This window comes from Epinephelus fuscoguttatus, linkage group LG13 (assembly GCF_011397635.1).
Source record: "Epinephelus fuscoguttatus linkage group LG13, E.fuscoguttatus.final_Chr_v1".
Lineage (NCBI taxonomy): Eukaryota > Metazoa > Chordata > Actinopteri > Perciformes > Serranidae > Epinephelus > Epinephelus fuscoguttatus.
This window is the reverse complement of record NC_064764.1, coordinates 42805485-42823046: the sequence shown is the minus strand read 5'-3', so window position 1 is coordinate 42823046 and position 17562 is coordinate 42805485. Positions and strand designations below refer to the sequence as shown.

The 17562-nt window shown below is 44.5% G+C and overlaps 1 protein-coding gene across 1 annotated transcript in view; it reads right to left on the bottom strand.

The window, feature by feature from the left end:
• Positions 1–919: 919 nt before the first annotated feature.
• pdia5 (protein disulfide isomerase family A, member 5) overlaps positions 920–17562 on the bottom strand; it is a 95565-nt gene continuing 78922 nt past the window's right edge. The window contains exons 15-17 of the mRNA XM_049594064.1: positions 17002–17072; positions 6271–6405; positions 920–4205 (exon numbers count right to left, since the gene is read on the bottom strand). Coding sequence (XP_049450021.1) covers positions 4125–4205; positions 6271–6405; positions 17002–17072 — 287 coding nt within the window. The 3' untranslated portion in view covers positions 920–4124. The remainder of the gene's footprint in view (positions 4206–6270; positions 6406–17001; positions 17073–17562) is intronic.

Sequence of the window (17562 nt, the reverse complement as noted above, 5' to 3'; positions counted from 1 at the left end):
GGAAGAGTCTCTGTGTTCAGGAGAGCATAAAAACTGGTCACTAGAGTCATGATGATGATGATGATGATGATGATGGTGGAGACAGTCAGCACAGCAGAGCTCTGAGCTTAAGCATACAAACTTATAATGACGACAAAATGTTCAGCAGGTGATGTTCACCATGTTAGTCTGAACATGTAGAGCTGAGGCTGGTGGGAATGTCATGTGTTTTGCAGCTATTTATTATTAAGCTATAAATTAAACTTTGAATGCATGTTGGCACCGAGTAAAGACGCCCTGAGAGGGGAGGTGAAAACACTGTCTGGTGTCATAAACACATCTAAACCTTTACACAGTGAATGAAGTAACTAAATCAACATTATTAACTGGTCTAAAGAGAGCTAATCATGATACATTTGTACTTGAACTTTGCAGCGTCTGCAGTGAACACAAACAGATCTACACACACTATTGATTTCTCTATTTTTCTCCAAGGCTTTTCCTTCTTTGGATTTCCACAGTGAGCCCAGCTGAGATAGGTCGAAAAGGCGCCAGGCCGTATTTTAGCAGACGAAATGTATATATATGTGTATACACACTCTTACAATGTAAGAATGACTTTAGGCCTTCAACAACAAATGAAAAATTAAATTGCTAAAAAAAAAAAAAAAAACAAAAAAAAACAGTCACAGTGTCCTTGACCTTTGGCCACCGAAAACTAATATCAGTTCATCATTGAGTCCAAGTGGACGTTTGTGCCAAATCTGAAGAAATTCCCTTAAAGCAGTCTTTAGATGTTGTGTTCATGAGGACGGGACGCACAGACAACCTGAACACATACACACACGCCTCGACTATCACAGAGGCATAAAACTCTCGGTGGTGAACTGACCAATCAGAGCAGAGATGAGCACACTTTAAAAAAAACAAGTGAAAAATGTTGTGGAAACTTTTGACTTTATTAAGATTTTTTTCTCGCAAGGTCCTTACTGCGGGGAAAAACTGCACGTATGGCTGGGCACAGAAAAATCAACAGAGGAAACAATGACTTCTTGGCATCAGTGTGACAGATCCTCACACCACATGGAAACCTTTGGGATAAGAGAGAGGTGGTCGTTCTATTAGTCAACAAATGAGGATGATGATGACGATGTCACTGCGGAGACTCGTAAACAAAAACAAATGGACACAGAGAACAAAAGGTAATTTGTTTCCCTGGAGAGGAGGATGGACATCTAATTACAGCGATATGTCGACACCTAAGTGTGTGAAGCGCTCTGTCAAGATGCCCTCGCACACTGTGGAATGGTCAAAGTCACACTGAACACACAGGAAGTGTTGGTGCCAGCCAGAACATCCCAAACATCTGGAATGAGTCCATTAAAATCACAATGATAATGTTGACAGGAAATGCTTCAGTAACATCTACTGACAGAACGTCTTATTCAATACATGTTGTCGTGGTCGAGCACAGGAAAAGGACACGTCGTCTTTTTAAACTCGGGATACAAATGTAAACAATATTTAATTTGGTGACCTACGGGCTCAAAACGATTCAGCTGGAATGCAAAATTACAAACAAAATAGTTCCCTTTAATTGTGTTTCGCTATCCCTGAGAACCTTATTCAGAATGAAAGAAACCAAAGTCTTGAATAATAAAACACAAGTTCAGCTACAGATAAGCCTTTAAATATTTATAGTGGCCGAAGCGTGGGAGCTGAAACACACAACATGAAAGAAAAAAAGAAATCGCCACACAGTAATGATGATGGCGTTATGCTGCCAGGAGTGGGAGGGGCTCTGGAGACTTCACTTAATGACTCCGTGGACGCTCTATGAATTCATCCTCTGGAATCTGATGGAAGGCATGGGAGGGAAGGAGGGAGGGAGGGAGAGAGGGAGAGCACTGTCCGAGCTGACTGGAGCCCAGCGCTTCCCGGCCAAGGCATGGCAGGCAGACACACGTCCAGACAGGCTGTCAAGAAGAGTGCTGTCGTTTTGGCTCCTTGGCGTCGTTCGCTTCAGCAGAAAGCGGAGGAAATGCATGAGGGTACGCTTCAACACAAACCCTGGATGCCCAAAGTGTAAACCAGTGGTCTGACACGATCCCAGCGTCTCTCTGAACGATGAGTGAACGTAGAGGGTGGAGTCCAGGGGAAGGTTTGGACATTTACACGTGATCATCATGCAGAGTTCAGCCTCCATCGTCTCCCATGCTCACTGCAGGTGACCGAGCCTCACCCTTGCTGAATCACTACAGCTCTGAGTGGGGTTAATATTTGGAAATATCAAGGGCAATGCACAAAAATATTTGGCATCTCATGGTCTTGGTTTTTTCTTCTTTGACTCGAGGGACCTGCACAGGCACCAGGCCTCCGACTCCCCCTCCACTTACTTTATATTTCTGCTATTCCAGCATGGTTTTTATTTTCAGATCTTTAAGGCCACAGTTTGAAGCAAACAAAAGTCCTTTCTAAAAGCAAAAGTGATCACGAGAGCGTGGAACCATTCAGAATATTGACCCTTCGGTCATGATTACACCTTCTTCATATTGCTACAGCATCTCATTACACTGCGTTCACATGGAGTCAGACAGACGGTCGACGGAAGGACGGACAACAGCTTGTGGACAGCGATAAGAAAACTAACAAGGAGTCTGACTGAACGGCAGAACAGTAAACTAAACGAGCATGACGATATGTTGCCATGGTGATGCTGAATTGTAAGTATTCTCTGCTGGTCTCACCTGATGTTGCCGTCCTGTCGTGATGCCCAGGTCATGGCTTTTAAACCCACACCAACATGGCTAACCAGCCAGTCTGCCTCGCCTGACCTTCAAACACACGGGATAGTCGATGAGCAAAACACAACCTGTGACGCAGAGCTGACTGTCACTAAAAACAACCTGCGTGCTGTTTCATGTCATTTCCTGTACATATCACGGTATAAAACAGGTGTGAACTCACCTGTCAGTGCAGTGGTTACGGCTTAAGAATGATCTTGAGCACACAGGTGATATGCTACATGGTTTGTTCACGAGCGCACAGCTGATATGTTCGGTGGTTTGTTTACACGACTTAACAACAGTGCATGTTTAATGGATTCAGAGTGGACTGAGGGGCGTTTCCTAGCTTAGGACACAGTGTTAGGCCCACAGGAATTATTATGACTGAAGAAAACAATGTCTGACTTCAATAAGTTTGGCTGTGCACAAAAAAAAAGGAAAAAGCAGATAACAGACACACAGATGGAGCACTGATGATGAAGCTGCTCTCTGTGTGTCTCACTGTGACTGATGTTTTTGTAAGTTATTAATAACTTACTCAGAACGTTCATGTGTCACTTAATGACCCGTGATCAAGTTTACCCAAGCTGCAGGTCAACCCGTGCATCACCACCATCCTGCTCCTGTCTAGTAAAAAGGCGTCTGCTTTACTGTCAACCCTCTCCCCGACTCCACGTGAACGCGGCGTGAGCACTTCACATGCGACTGAACCAACTGTGGGCATGTGTGTGTTAGATGCAGTCGTGCCCCAGCTGACTGTGAGGAGAACAATATTCTGGATGGTTCTGGACTGGAGACATGAAGGTAAAGATGTTGAACGGACAGGTGTGTGTCGTTACAGAGAGCGTGTCTCCCGCTGGAGACCGAGCAGGGCTGATGGGACAGGATTAGGACCCCTGTGGAGTGACGGACAGCGCAGCCTCCACCTTTAACTATTGATGCCCACCACCTCCACCTCCACCTCCACCACCCACCACCATGGGTGTCCCTCCGTCACACAGACCCCCACAGGGCGAAGCAGGGGTCAGTATTGCATAGATAAAGTATAGGGTGTAGCTTCTCACGTGTGTAGTCACATTGTTTGGGCAAAAATAAAAAGGAAAAAAAAAGAATCACTTATTTGTCAGTGTATTTTCTGCCCGTCAGAATCTCCATGAAAAAAGAAGTCTCAAGTGGTCGGTCTCACTGCAGGTACTCTGTTGGTATTATTACAAACGTGATCACCACGGTATAAAAAATAGCCTTTCGCTGAGGTCATCAAGTCTCCCACGTCAGTGCTGATAGGGCCCTTGCCAGGGTCAAGGGTCACAGTGCAATGACAAAGTGTGCAGTGCAACTCCCCGTCCCTGCACGCCGCCCTCAGAGCTCCTCCTTCTTCTTGACAACCTTCTCCTGGTCACGTCCTCTCAGACTGCGCATGAAGCCTGTGAAGCCCGCCTCCTGTGGACAGACGGACAGCCAGAGGGAGGAAGGCACAACTGTTAGTGATCAGTTCACAGCTTGAAGCCGTTTATCAGACTTTAAATGCCTTTTCTAATCTAACAGACATCAGAGTGTCGTTATTACACATTATCTCCTCTTAGCCTGGCAGCACGCAGATAAGACGAGTCAACAGGAAGCCAAATATTGTTGTCAAGTTCAAGGTCAATCTGCTCAGCGCCATCCTAAATATCAAGTCCCAGTGTTCAAGCGTCTTTAGCTTCTGCTCTGTGAAGTTTGTCCCAGTGAAACACATCATTTCAGCAGTGGACATTTAGAGGAGCGAGGGATGAAATTAAAACCCGCCAAGCGCCACATGCAGATTCTCTGAGGGCTGTCCGCCACAGTGGCGTGGAAATGTTTGGACCAAAATGGTTATAGTTTTGCATCATTTCCTGTCGTGCTGCCTTTGTTCTCGGTGTCTGTGACGAGTTTCACAGTCACACAGCAACAGGGACTTCGTGGTGCATTCAAGTGCACCATGTAAACTCGGAAATCTCTACTCCAGTGGCCACAAATGCTGTTTAAAATGGGAGAGTTTCTATTTTTAGAGCCCGAGCACCACATGGTGCGAGGACCCTTTTGAAGTCTTCTTCTCCCTATAAATAAAAGTCATGAAACTTTGCACTCGTATCAGAAGTGGTGACAAATGTGACATTTTATGGTCCCCCCTCCTCTGATTTAAAAAAAATGGCTCAGTAGCGCCCCCTAAAAACTTTCAACTAAGCAGCCCCTGTAGTACACTTAACCTACATGTACGAAAATTGGTACACATATGTAAAATCCCAGGACGTACAAAAAAGCCTCTTGGAGCCGGAGTCTAAATCCAACAGGGAGTCGGCCATTTTTAATTTACTATGTAATTTCTGTATTTTTTTTTTGGCCATTTCCAGGGGTCGTACTTTAACACACTCCTCCTACAGATTTAATCTGATTGACCTCAAATTTTGTCTGAACCATCTAAAGATCTTCAACATCAAAACTACACAAAGCTTCAGTTTTCATTGAACCACGTGACTGTAGCGAGGCGTCACATTTCCATGTTTCGCAACGACATATAACAAGAGATAAATGATCAGTGAACACATGGTTCTAACTAAAGAAATGTGTGTGTTGCCACCTTTTCACCCTGCTGCCCTCTGGAAGGTGCTACAGCTCCCTAAAAGCTCCTCACAAACCTAGATTACTGAAAAACTTTTGTCATTAAATAATTTAGTGTGTATATAAGATACATGCAACAACCTCTGAGGGGAATATTCTGTATATGAGCGATAATTCATGGCTGTGGAATCATGATTGTTCTTACTCTGCTTTTTTATACTTCACTGTTTTTATCCTGATGTGTTTGGTCTTTAATGTGTCCGTGAATTTCTTTATGTACCACTGGAGACACCTGATATCTTTGTGCAGCTGTATAATGACAATAAAGGCATTGATTAGGTGATCGATTGATTGATTTTTTACGTCTGCCTGCATCATCCTGCGCTGACAGCTGTCTAACACTCCAGGCTGGGCTGATCTGTGTGCATGACCGTGGCCCCTCGACTGTCCTCTCTGCCATAAATTATTCAGCTAACATAATATTTCTGTCTCCTCGTGGTGCCAGCAGCCGATATCCATCCGCTCTGACTCAACAGCACTTTGTAGATTAATTCTGAAACAGGGGAAAACGAGAATCTAATTCATGCTGTATTCAGGATAAAACACTGGTGGAAACGTTTCCTATCTGTGTTTATGTGATTCTAACAATATCCAGGCTGCTCTGTCTGCATCTCTGACTCCTCCACATTCACCCACTCGCACTTCTCAGCTCTGTCAGCAGCTCAGGATGAACCCATTCTGGTTTCTGGCGTCTCGTCAGTTGTAAAAATTGACATCAGGTTTTGATTTGTTTGGTTTTGATTCATATGAAACCAAATGAGTTGAACCAGCTCACTTTTTATCACAGACAAAATCAATCTCATGTGTTGAGTGTGTGTAAACTGTTTCAGAGAGGGAATGAGGTGACGAATGCAGCGTCACTTACCCCACGGTCTCCGTTGTATTTTTCCACAAACTTGCCGTAGTTGTAATGGTTAAACGTCGGGTAGCCCTCCACGCCTTCCTGCTTACACAGCTCGTGGTTCTGTCCTTTGGTACAGTCCACAGCGGCGTACACGATCTGAGGAGAAGCAGAGCGAACACAGTCACTGTGATGATATTCAGAGTTTAATGTAACGTACAGTGGAGCTGTGAAGGTGTTTGACTCATCAGATCAGATCAGTGAGTTCAAATGTCGATGAGTTTACATTAAAGGAATCAACTGTTTCCTTTCTACCAAACTACACCTGCCGACTGTGTCACTGTGCAGAGGGAAGTGTGCATCTACTCATGGACGAGAGGCAAGATGGAAACATTAATGGCATCCTCGTCGGCTGAGCTGTAACGTTAGCTAGCTCAGTGGTGCTAGCAGTAGATGCACACTTCCTTCTGTGCGGTGATGCAGTGGGTGGGCATAGTTTGGTAGACAGAAAACAGTTCCTACATGAAACTGCAGCAACAAGGTCTGTGGATTATCTTGAGTAACCAGGTCATGATTTCTCTACAGAGACACTGATGTTGAGTTTTGAGCTCCTCAAGCTGAGTGTCATCTAGTTCTGTTATACTGGAGAGAAGTCAGACATCTCTACGGCCCATATCTCCAACACTGCAGCTCACACCAGAACTGTCTACACTGATAAACAGCTCTACAGGGAAGAGGGGAACATGTATGTTTGATTTTAGGAGGAACTGTCCCTTTAAAAAAAGTTGTGGTTATTTCTCTGATAATAAAACAATGCTAACTATAATAAAGTTTAATATGTGGACATTAAACCCAGACAGATCTGCAGCATCTCTCACCTCCTCCAACCTCTGTGAAGCAGGTTTACACAGGATTTGGCTCAGTTTCCCTGTTTTATTGTTCTGTTACAGTGATTGTAATTCAGTGCTGGCATTTTTATTGTTTTGGTTCAATTAGTTATTGTTTTAGCGTCTCTTAAGCACCCATTATATTTTCACAACAAATAAACTTTATGATAATTGTAGATCAAAAACACAAAAAATGTACCGGAGGATATTACAAGAGAAGGTAATGGAGAACTCAATATTTATCAACTGTAAAAAGGCCATTTACTCTGAGAGCTGGGATGTGTTCGGCCTCTCTCTCAACACTTTCTCCTCATCCAAATTTAGACCACTAGTTTCTCTGCAGGTTACAGAGAGATGACTGATGCATCGCCGTGCAGCTAAACTGTTTGGAGTGGGTGGTGCGGAGAAAAAAATCCCACAACAATCACTCCTACATAAAAACAACAAGGGAGATTTATGTTCTGAGGCTGTTGCATCGATTAGTGACAAGCCGCCCCAATGAGGCATAAATGCCGCCTCACTGATACATGGCGCACTCAGCGTGTCCTTTTGGACAGCTGAAATGTCACCCACTCTCAGGGTGCTGAGCGCTGCACACTGAACTCGTCACCGTGGAATAATCGCTCCCTGTCCATCTGACTGCTCGAGCTCAATGTGGAAATGACAGATCTGCCGTGGAAGGAAAACATCAGACACTTTCTCTGCGCGCGCGTCCAACCGAGAGGACGTGCTCAAAAACTTCCTGTCCTAATTACAAAGTACAAACGCCTCCAGTTTTTTTTCCTCCATGCAAATACAAATAGTCAAATACTGAGCGTGTGCAGAACATATTGTGAGACGAGGACACTGTTGGTGAGTGTTTGCTTCATCTGCATCAGCAGCAGACATCTGTGAACACACAGAGAGGAAACAGACTCTTGTGCACATCAGTGGGAGACACGGCGTATAAAGAGATATTCTTCTTCTATGGTGTGTTAATCAGGTGTACTAAACGAGGCCTCAATGAGCTTCTCAACAAGAGGATTTCACAGGCTCGCTGCAGGCTGTGTGTATTCAGCAGGACTCAAGTGTTGCACCTCTGAAAACAGAAATAGTCCACAGAAATGTAGCCGACAATACAATCATCCTCCTCTTCCTCACGTAGCTAATATCATTCAGACTCTTTGTGTGTTTGACCACCTCAGAGACACAGAGAGCTGCTGTGACGAGGGACATGATGTAACTACCGACTCCGTCCGACCGCTCGTCCCTGAGCGTAATCAATCAGAGTTGCTGTGAATTGACAGAAGAAAATGAAGCCATAGAGTCGCTGTTCTTCAAAGGTCTGCAGCCAATTCCGTTATTGATCCATCTTCAAGTGACAGAGGAGCTCCACGTTCATTCATTGATCCAGGGCAACATTTCTGGGGAGCAGCATATTACCAGTTGGCTCAGTCTCATCTCACCAGTGTCACGCTGCAGAGCAGAGCAGTAATCAAACTGTACGGACAAACTTCTGTTCTCACAGCAAACTTCCTCTGCTCATGTGACCCAGCTGGTCTGTGAGACTGGTACCAGACTGAATCACTCAATATATACAGTCGGTGTGTAGTCATGGTTAGGGGGCGGAGTCACTGAGGGGCGCAGTGGTCTTTTTTCCAGCCTCCAGTCGGGCGTGCAGCAGGTGAGAACAAAAATCTGTTTTATATCTTTCAGAATAAAACCCAGTAAAAAGATGTGCAGCAATATTCTGACGGTTGCTTTTATTTTGAAAGTCAGTGCCACCAGTGTAACCTTTGACCCCGTGGTCACATTGGTCACCGACGTGGAGGACTCCAGCCATGACACTTTGCAGCCCGAGGATGAGGTGGCAGCCTACATGGAGTTGGGATCCTTTGGAGGTTTGATGGTGGTGGAAGGAGCATGCTAACATGTTTCCTAACCTGGCAGTGATTGAATGTTTTCACCATCCAGTCAAAGAGACGGAGAACCAGCTCCATGTGAGGGACTGGAGCCTGGGGGGGTTTGATTACGGTGTGGAGGGTCACAGGACGTTTACTAACGGGTGCAGCTTTGATTCAGACATGATTATGGGTAACGGGTCAGTCCTGGTGCTGAGCAGGTTTTCAAAAATGAGCGCATGCAGGACTCTGCTTTGGTTTCTCTGTAAAAGGACATAATGCTTTCTGGGCGTTCCCATAAATGCTCCAATATTTTAACCTATTTAAATGATGCCTTCTCGTTCAGTTTTACACCGACATCACTGAGCTGCACAGACGGCCACACGCAAAAAACTGCAGCGCATTGAGTCACAAACACACAATAATAAAAATAATAATCTCTCTCTCACACTGCCCACCATCTCTCCCAGCTGATGCCCTGTAGGAGGCGCTGCAGGTCCCGCCCAACAAATTATCCTGTTTCAAACACAACTTTTCTCCTCTACGATAAAGACTCTGAACTCCTGTCTCTGATGTCGAGTCACACTGCACTAAAACCCTTCACCTGCATGTTTCTGTGAGCTTTGTCTTGTAATGTCACGTGTCTGTGTGATGTAAATGACTGTACTGAGCTCACCTCTCACACTGTACCGACTCCATCGACCTCAGACCTGTGGTCAATAATAACTGACTGATTAAATGATGCAACTTTCAGTCTTACAACACAATATTTTCATATTTGTAAATGATACTTCTGAATATTGTATGGCTTGGTTCACTTAAAAACTTCAAACATTTTAATGTATGTGTGTTATATAAAATATAGTAAAGTTATGATGTATCTTGAGTTCAGTAAAGTTGAGCTACAGAACACTGGATTAGTTTCACTCACTCTAACTTTATAAACCTGATGAAACCTGGTGTATATTAACGTCTGTAATGTGATGCAACCCCTGTTGAGACAGAATGGGCGGATAATTCGGAAGTCTTATTTCGGCGGGGGACTTATTATTTTCAGAGCTGTGGCCATCATGTGCATTGGTTCTGATAACTTTACTCATCAAAGCCGTTTCTTAAATGTGGGAGCAGCTAATGCAATAACAAAGTCAGATGAGGTAATAATCTTCATTGTTGTAAACACGCCGACAGATTGGACAGTTTATCCTCAGCACTGTGTTTACAGGGAACACTAAACGCAGCTACCTGAAGCGTCTGTGAGGAGCTTCAAACACAGTTTCTTTATCTGACATGTTTTCCACTGTGTTTCCAGGTGAGTATAATGTTTTATCATGACTCACAGACACGATGAATGACCGGATGATGAATGATGATGACCAATGAAAATAAAATTTGAGCTGTGATAAACGCTGAATTAAGTTTTAATAGAGCGAGGATCATTGTTTGCTGTGAACCAACCAGTATCAGTGAAGAATCAATCAGTGTTTACACCTGCTGTGCTGCTGGGAAATGAAGTCACATTAAACATTCATTGATTTCAAAGGAGCAGCGCTGTAACAGCAAGTCTCCATTTAGTGGTGTTTAAAGGGACAGTTCACCATGAACTCAAATATCTATTTTTCCTCTCATCTGTAGTGATATTTATAAATTTAGATAGTTTTGGTGTGAGCTGCAGAGTGTTGGAGATGTCAGTTGTCGACTACGGTGCTGATCCGATTTGTGGAGTGATGTGGAGCGAGTTCAGACTGATACAGAGGGAGACACAAAATGTTGAGTTCATGTCATCAGGACGGTCTAACGAAGGACTTGTACCAGGTTCAAACAACATGACATGTTTGTCTGTTCCGACAGTCTCTATGTGATCAGGTGATTGTAGAGTCATAAAATCGTGCCGTAACTTGGTTGACACACATGACACACTATATTTTGGTCCACGACCAATCATCGCTGGTTGTCTTTCACGACATGTGTGATGTCACTGTTACTGTAGTAACGTAAAAAGTGTCACCAGATGGGCGGAGCTACGTTTGAAGTACCGTACGCAAACAAGTCACTGAATCCTCCACAGGAAGTTCCTGCAAATGTTTCACGATAAAAGCCTTTTTAGAACAGCTAAAATGATAAGGAGCTTTTAATTTGAAACAGTAACAGGAAGTGTTGAGTTTGATTAAACTAAACCAGAGTGATAAATGGTGTTGTGTGTTTGAGATGCAGCTGGTAGCCTCTGCAGCCGTACTGAGTAAAAGACCAGACACTATCCGTGAGTCTGATTCCTTTATATCCTCCATTATGAAGAAAGAACATTCTTTGCTAGCTTGATGCTAATGGCAGTACTCAGCGGGTTGATAAAGTGCCTCTGCTGTTTCCTATCGGCTGTTTCAAAGCTGCTGCAGGAGATTTGTACGCCATCATCTCCATGTTAATGTCAGGGTGTGTTTCAGCTGGTCTGTGTGATCATGTGGAGGTGACCTTGTTTTATAGTTCACTTATATCAGACATGAACATACTTGTTGGCTTTTTCTTGTCACAGAAATCAGTGAATAGTTGTGGCTGTGATCTCAGTGTTGACCAAAATGATTCTGGCTATAAAGGTGCAGGCCATATTATCACCATGGTGATGGTCAGGAGACTTCTGATTAACCTTTACAGGTACTGTCTCAGCACCAAGGTGACGGTCATGTTGGGTAAATCCATTGAGGGAGACCCCAGTCCTCAGATGAAACAGTTTTACAGCAGCGACGGCCTTTGGAAACGAGCGCTTCCACACAATGTGCTCCTTTAGTGCTGCTATTGATGAGCAAACACAAACAGGCGTGCACACAGCTCCCCCGCTGACATACAGCACAGAATGTGGACTTTTAATTGTTTGCGTCTTCAAAGCTGCAGCTAAGCCTGTGTTTGTCTTTGGTAAATGAGGCAAGGGCAGCTAATAGACTGTGATCAACACCGGCCCACTACAATACTCTGGGGCTCGGCTTTATAAATAGAGAGGAGTGCCGAGTAAACACATGCCCAGTTCTCAGACTTACTCCTGTTCAAACACACCTCCACTGGCCACCGGAGGGACCGCAAGAGGGAAGAGATCTTCAACTGGTGCATTTATATAACCTCAGAGATATGAGGGTCCCCTGCTTTTGGCAGCTCACACTGATCCAAACATCACAGCTGGTGAAGCTGTGCCAAAGAGCCTCAAGCTGTTGTGGCAGCCAGAAACTGGATGTCAAAAAAACATTTCTCACTGTTCTCAGAGTCTTAACTTTTCTCTCAAAATACAAAGTCAATATTCTCTGTCCGTCAGGCGGTCAGGCTCTCTGAGCTCTGTGTTTCTTGGTGGCCACTTTGAGAATCGTTGCTCCATTCAGCATATCGAAGCTTCTGAGTCTTTAAAGGCAACGTTACAACCAGCCTCTGGTTTTATATTGTGGAGGACAAACTATAATTTTAATCTCTTCCACCGCTCCTACCATGGACCCATTTTTGTCTTTGTCAGAAGGATGGTGGGACGGCAGGTCAACAGAATACATGGTACACATCATCTGAAAGCCAAGAACCTCAGATTAATTTGAGAGGCAGCTCAGCACTGTGTGTACAGGGGCTTAGAATATTAGGACTGAAGGTTGTGACAGACATTTGTGAGTTGACACCATGTGTTACACTGGTTTGGTGCTAGATTTAAGCATTTAGTTTATGACTTGAGAATTAATAAAAGAGGTCAAAAACTGCTCCAAACTCCACATTGAGACACCAAGACCTTTTCTTTTTTTTTCAGGATTATTTTTTTTGGGCTTTTGCCTTTTTTAATGGACAGGACAGACTGAAATGGGGTGAGAGAGAGAGAGAGAGAGAGAGAGAGAGAGAGAGAGTGGGGGTTGACATGCAGCAAAGGGTTGCAAGCCGGAGTCGAACCTGCAACCACTGCAGTGAGGCACTGCCTCTGTACATGGGGCGCCGGCACTATCCACTATGCTACCGACGCCCCGAGACACAAAGACCTTGAGCAACACCAGAGAAAAATCCATGCTGTGATTTGGCATCAAACATTTTTTGCATTTGGAGATTTCTGTAACAATAGCATTTTTCAGCTGATGGATAACGAACACTTCTGTTCTGGAGCTGCTTGGAAACACTGCTCGGATGAAAACACACCAGCGCTGCCACGGCACGTCATGTGACACGTGTCAGGTGCCGCTCCTAGCACGTGTCAGTCTGCAGCTCGTCAACAGACGACGACACAAAGTTATTACTACTATTACTGACAGAGCTGTTCTTCCTCCTCCTCTGCATCAGCTTCACATCATGTGTGAACAGCCACTAAGTCAAGCCATGGTTGGTAATCCTGTTCAGAAACACTTCTTGTTATACTGGGTGAAATGGTCCTTCATCCTGAGAGGAGTCAATACATAATGTGTTCAGAAAAAGGAACGAAAAAAATCCGACCTCTGTGGCAGCTGCAGGCCTGTAAAAACTCTGACCAATCCCTGCCATTCGGTGCAAATGGAAAGAACCAATCAGATGCCTTCATGTCTCGTCCTGCCCGAGCCCCCCTCCGTCCCTCCGTCCCTCCCTCCTCCCTGCGTGCACTCATCACGTGTCACCGTTGCCAGAAATATTCAGCACACTCCTCAGCAGAAATACAGAGTTAGCAGGAGTTTGCTGCACAATGGCAGAGAAAATGCAGCCAGAAGTATCACTTCCAGCGTTACTTGTAACGGCTCGCCCCACTAAACAGGCTGAGAAAAGAAAGTCGGAGGCAGAAAAGGCTGCGACGAAAAAGGCATTGGATAAAGCGTGAGGACAAACCAGAGTCAACCAACATTGCAGCTTTTGAACGGTGGAGACAACTGAGGGAGCTGAAGGGCCTGGAAAGTGATGCAGAGGTTGCTGTCTTTCTGTTGGACAGGTAATTTGTTTGCTTCGGGGGGATTTGTTATTTCCATGGAATATGTAACGTTAGCCAACTTAGCTACTTTTGTAGCTCGTATTAGCCCAATGCTAACATTAGCTTCTCTGTTGGTGTACTGCATGATGCGCGTTCAAGTTTGTGGAGCCATGGCTTTGGACGGAGCACTGACGGGAGGGGGAAGAGGGGGTGGAGCTTAGAGGAGGTGCTGCTTTCAAACCTAGCTAGCTCTCCAACATTACCAACTATAGCTTTAAAGTTGATTTCTCACCTGAAGATCCAATCTCCAGAGCTGTGACTCAACAGGAAGTGTCTTTTTTGCGCACGTCTTTATAATGACAGGACTGAGGGTCTTTAGCTCGGGATATTGCTCAACATCTCATCATCTCATCCATTCTTCATCACACACGAGACACAGCAACATCTACAGAGTTCTGCTCATATCAGTGGTGAGGAGTTGAGCTGCCCTTGACCCTTTGGTTAGCGTTAGGTATCCCTAACCCTTGACCCTTTGGTTAGCGTTAGGTATCCCTAACCCTTGACCATCAAAATCTAATCAGTTCATCGTTGAGTCAAAGTGGACATTTGTGCCAAATTTGAAGAAATTCCCTTGAGGTGTTCTGGTGGTATCATGTTCACAAGAGTGGGACGGACCATGGCTGTCACCGAAGACTTGAAGACTTGAAGTTGCAGCTGTGGGGCAACACTCACAGAGTGGTACAGTTCCTGAAGTTGCAGCTGTGGGGCAACACTCTCAGAGTGGTAGAGTTCCTGAAGTTGCAGCTGTGGGGCAACACTCTCAGAGTGGTAGAGTTCCTGAAGTTGCAACTGTGGGGCAACACTCACTCAGTTGTACAAAAACATTTTTTCCCGGATCATGTGTTGAGGTTTAACGTTATCGAGAAATGTTACAAAGGATTGCCTCAGAAAAATGGATGACTAAGTTGCTGAGGACACGTCACTGTTTTACACCATCTGACAATGATTTTAAGAAATTCCAAACCAGTGAGAGCGCTGCGTTCACTCAGAGCTTTTGGAACAATGTGTGGTTAACATCAAGCATCTCCATGAAACTGTAAAATCAAAAGGCAACAATATGATGTTTTCTTTTACAGTGAAAGTTGCTGTGAGATGATAAATCACAGCAGCAGAGTGTTGCCAGACGTGCGCCCAGTTTTTTCAGTTTGTGTCTGTGAGTGAGTCACACACACAATTAAGGAGGTTTGGAAACACTGAGGCCTGCAGTCAGAGGGTATTAACAGGGAAGAGCAGGAGTGGGAGGGTGTCAGGACACGAGCCCGCAGGGAAAAGGAGTGAAAGGGAGTAGATGATGGAGGACCAGTGTGTTCTGTTGTGACTGCATGAACCTCCAATAACCCCGGAGCCCCGAGTGCGCCGGAGTTTTGATGAGACTGTGTGGGCTTTAGCTAAGTGGTCGAATTCCTCACTGACGACGGAGGAAAGATATTAAAAACAAGGAAGAAGAAGGAGCTGCAGGTTTTGAGTTTCACTGTTTAAAGGTTTTATCTGACATTTGCAGAGTGCATCATGTGGCTGCGGTGACGCTGCAGGCCTCCGTGCTCTTTAATCACCTGCTGAGCTGTCAGCGGTCATGTGTGCTGAGCACATAAGAGACCAGAGGTGATAATAAAGTGTCGTAACATTTGAGCTTGTCAATCCAAGTTCACTGTGACACATACAGACCCAAAAGTCCAAACTGCAGGTAATGATGATGATATCATCATCAGGTTATTAAGCTCTGTGAGGTTTGAAGAGATGCTCTGACATTTTTCTTACCCAGAGTCAGACTGATACAAATCTCCTCTATAAGTCCAGTACAGACGTCACCAGATATTTTGGGACCAAGTCGATGGCGGCTCATTTTTCTCCACTACCACAGGTATCAAGGATGCGATTCTATCAGACTTGATGGAGCAACATACACGCCTAAAAGTGGTCTGGTTTGCCGTTAATGCCAAGAGAAGAAGAAGAACGCCTACCAGCACGATCAGCAACATGTGGAAGACAGTGAGAAGTGCAGCTGCAGTGACAGCGACCGCTCTGCCCTAAGCCTCCAAAAGAAAGACGATTTTTCCTGAGGCCAGCAGTCGTAACATGACGAGGCGCTGAGCGTCTGTTCTCTGCTGACCTAGCAGCTAGCACACACACACAGAGGATATAGAGACGATTTTTTCTGACATTTTATTTAGATTTTTTCCTGACATATTATTACCTTTTCTTCAGACATTTTTTAAAACATTTTATCGGATAATTTAAAATATTTTTCTGCCATTTTTTTTTAAATATTTTTTTGACATTTCATCAGTTTTTTAAAGACATTTTACTGACTTTTCCCTGACTTTTCAATAATGTTTTTGGACATTTTATCAACATTTCTTCCTACATTTTATAATATTTTTCTGACATTTTATCAACTCTTCTTCAGACATTTTATTAATTTTATTTATGATAATAATTATTGTAGAATTTAATGTGCCCTTCTTTGTTCCTCACAGTTGAAGTAATAACCCTGCAGCATCACTCAATACATGAAGCTGTGACATCGTAGCCTGTGATTCAGTGACACTGTCATCGTACAGTCTGCAGACATCACACTGGATATCTGTTAGATCCATGTCTCACAGTGTAGCTGCACTGATCAGCTCTCACAGTCTTTATGAGGATTTATTCAAAATCTTGTATTTTTTTGCTTCCATGCTGCATCTTTTCAGACGTTTTGTTTCTGCGTGCTCAGCTCCAAGGTTGGATGAATTTGTGTCTTTTGTTTTGGTTTCTTTTTGTGTTGTGAACTTTTGGACAGGCGTGTGTGTGTGTGTGTCTGTGTGTTGTGTGTGCGTGTGTGTGCGTAGGCTGTTACAGACCTGCTGGCTAAAAAAAGACGACACCTGAGTAAAACAGCGATGCTCAAACATTTTACTGGACACACAGAGATGAACCAGCGTCTATCCTCTCCTCTAACTAAGGGTCATAACGGGGGACTAGTTTTGTGATTGTAGGTGTCAGCTTGAGGCCACACTGCTGCTGCTTGGTCTACATGTGTGTTTGCATGTGTGTAAAAAGCAACACTAACCTTGCGGTCCTCTTTGAAGAGCTCTGCTGCCGTGGTGAAGTGAGGAACAGCGTTCTTACAGTGAGGACACCCTGTGAAGACGAGCACACACAGATGGGACGTTATTACAGCTCATCACGACACTTTCACAGCCCAACATGTAGCTCAGGTCCCAAACAGCCCTGTACACAGGCACTAATGTCACATGAACACACACTCATTCACTGATACACAGGGAATCACCTCCATACATCATTCACTCACGTGTCATAAAGCATCAGGCCCGTTCACGCTCCTGTTAGTCAGAGCTTTATGCCACATTAGAGATGCTTCACTTGTGTGTTTATGGGACACTGTAAATCTTTTTATTGCTGTCATAAACACAAGCTCTCTGGCTCTCTGTGCTCCAGCAGCCATCAGGATACAGCAAGTCAATACCTACACAAATACACCAGCAGGAAGCACAGCAACACATCACATCTACACACAGGAGAGACATGATGCAACTACAGACAGGAGCTGACCAGCTTATATTTTAACTCCACATCTGAGAGGGAGAACATTTCTGATGCTGGCTACAGC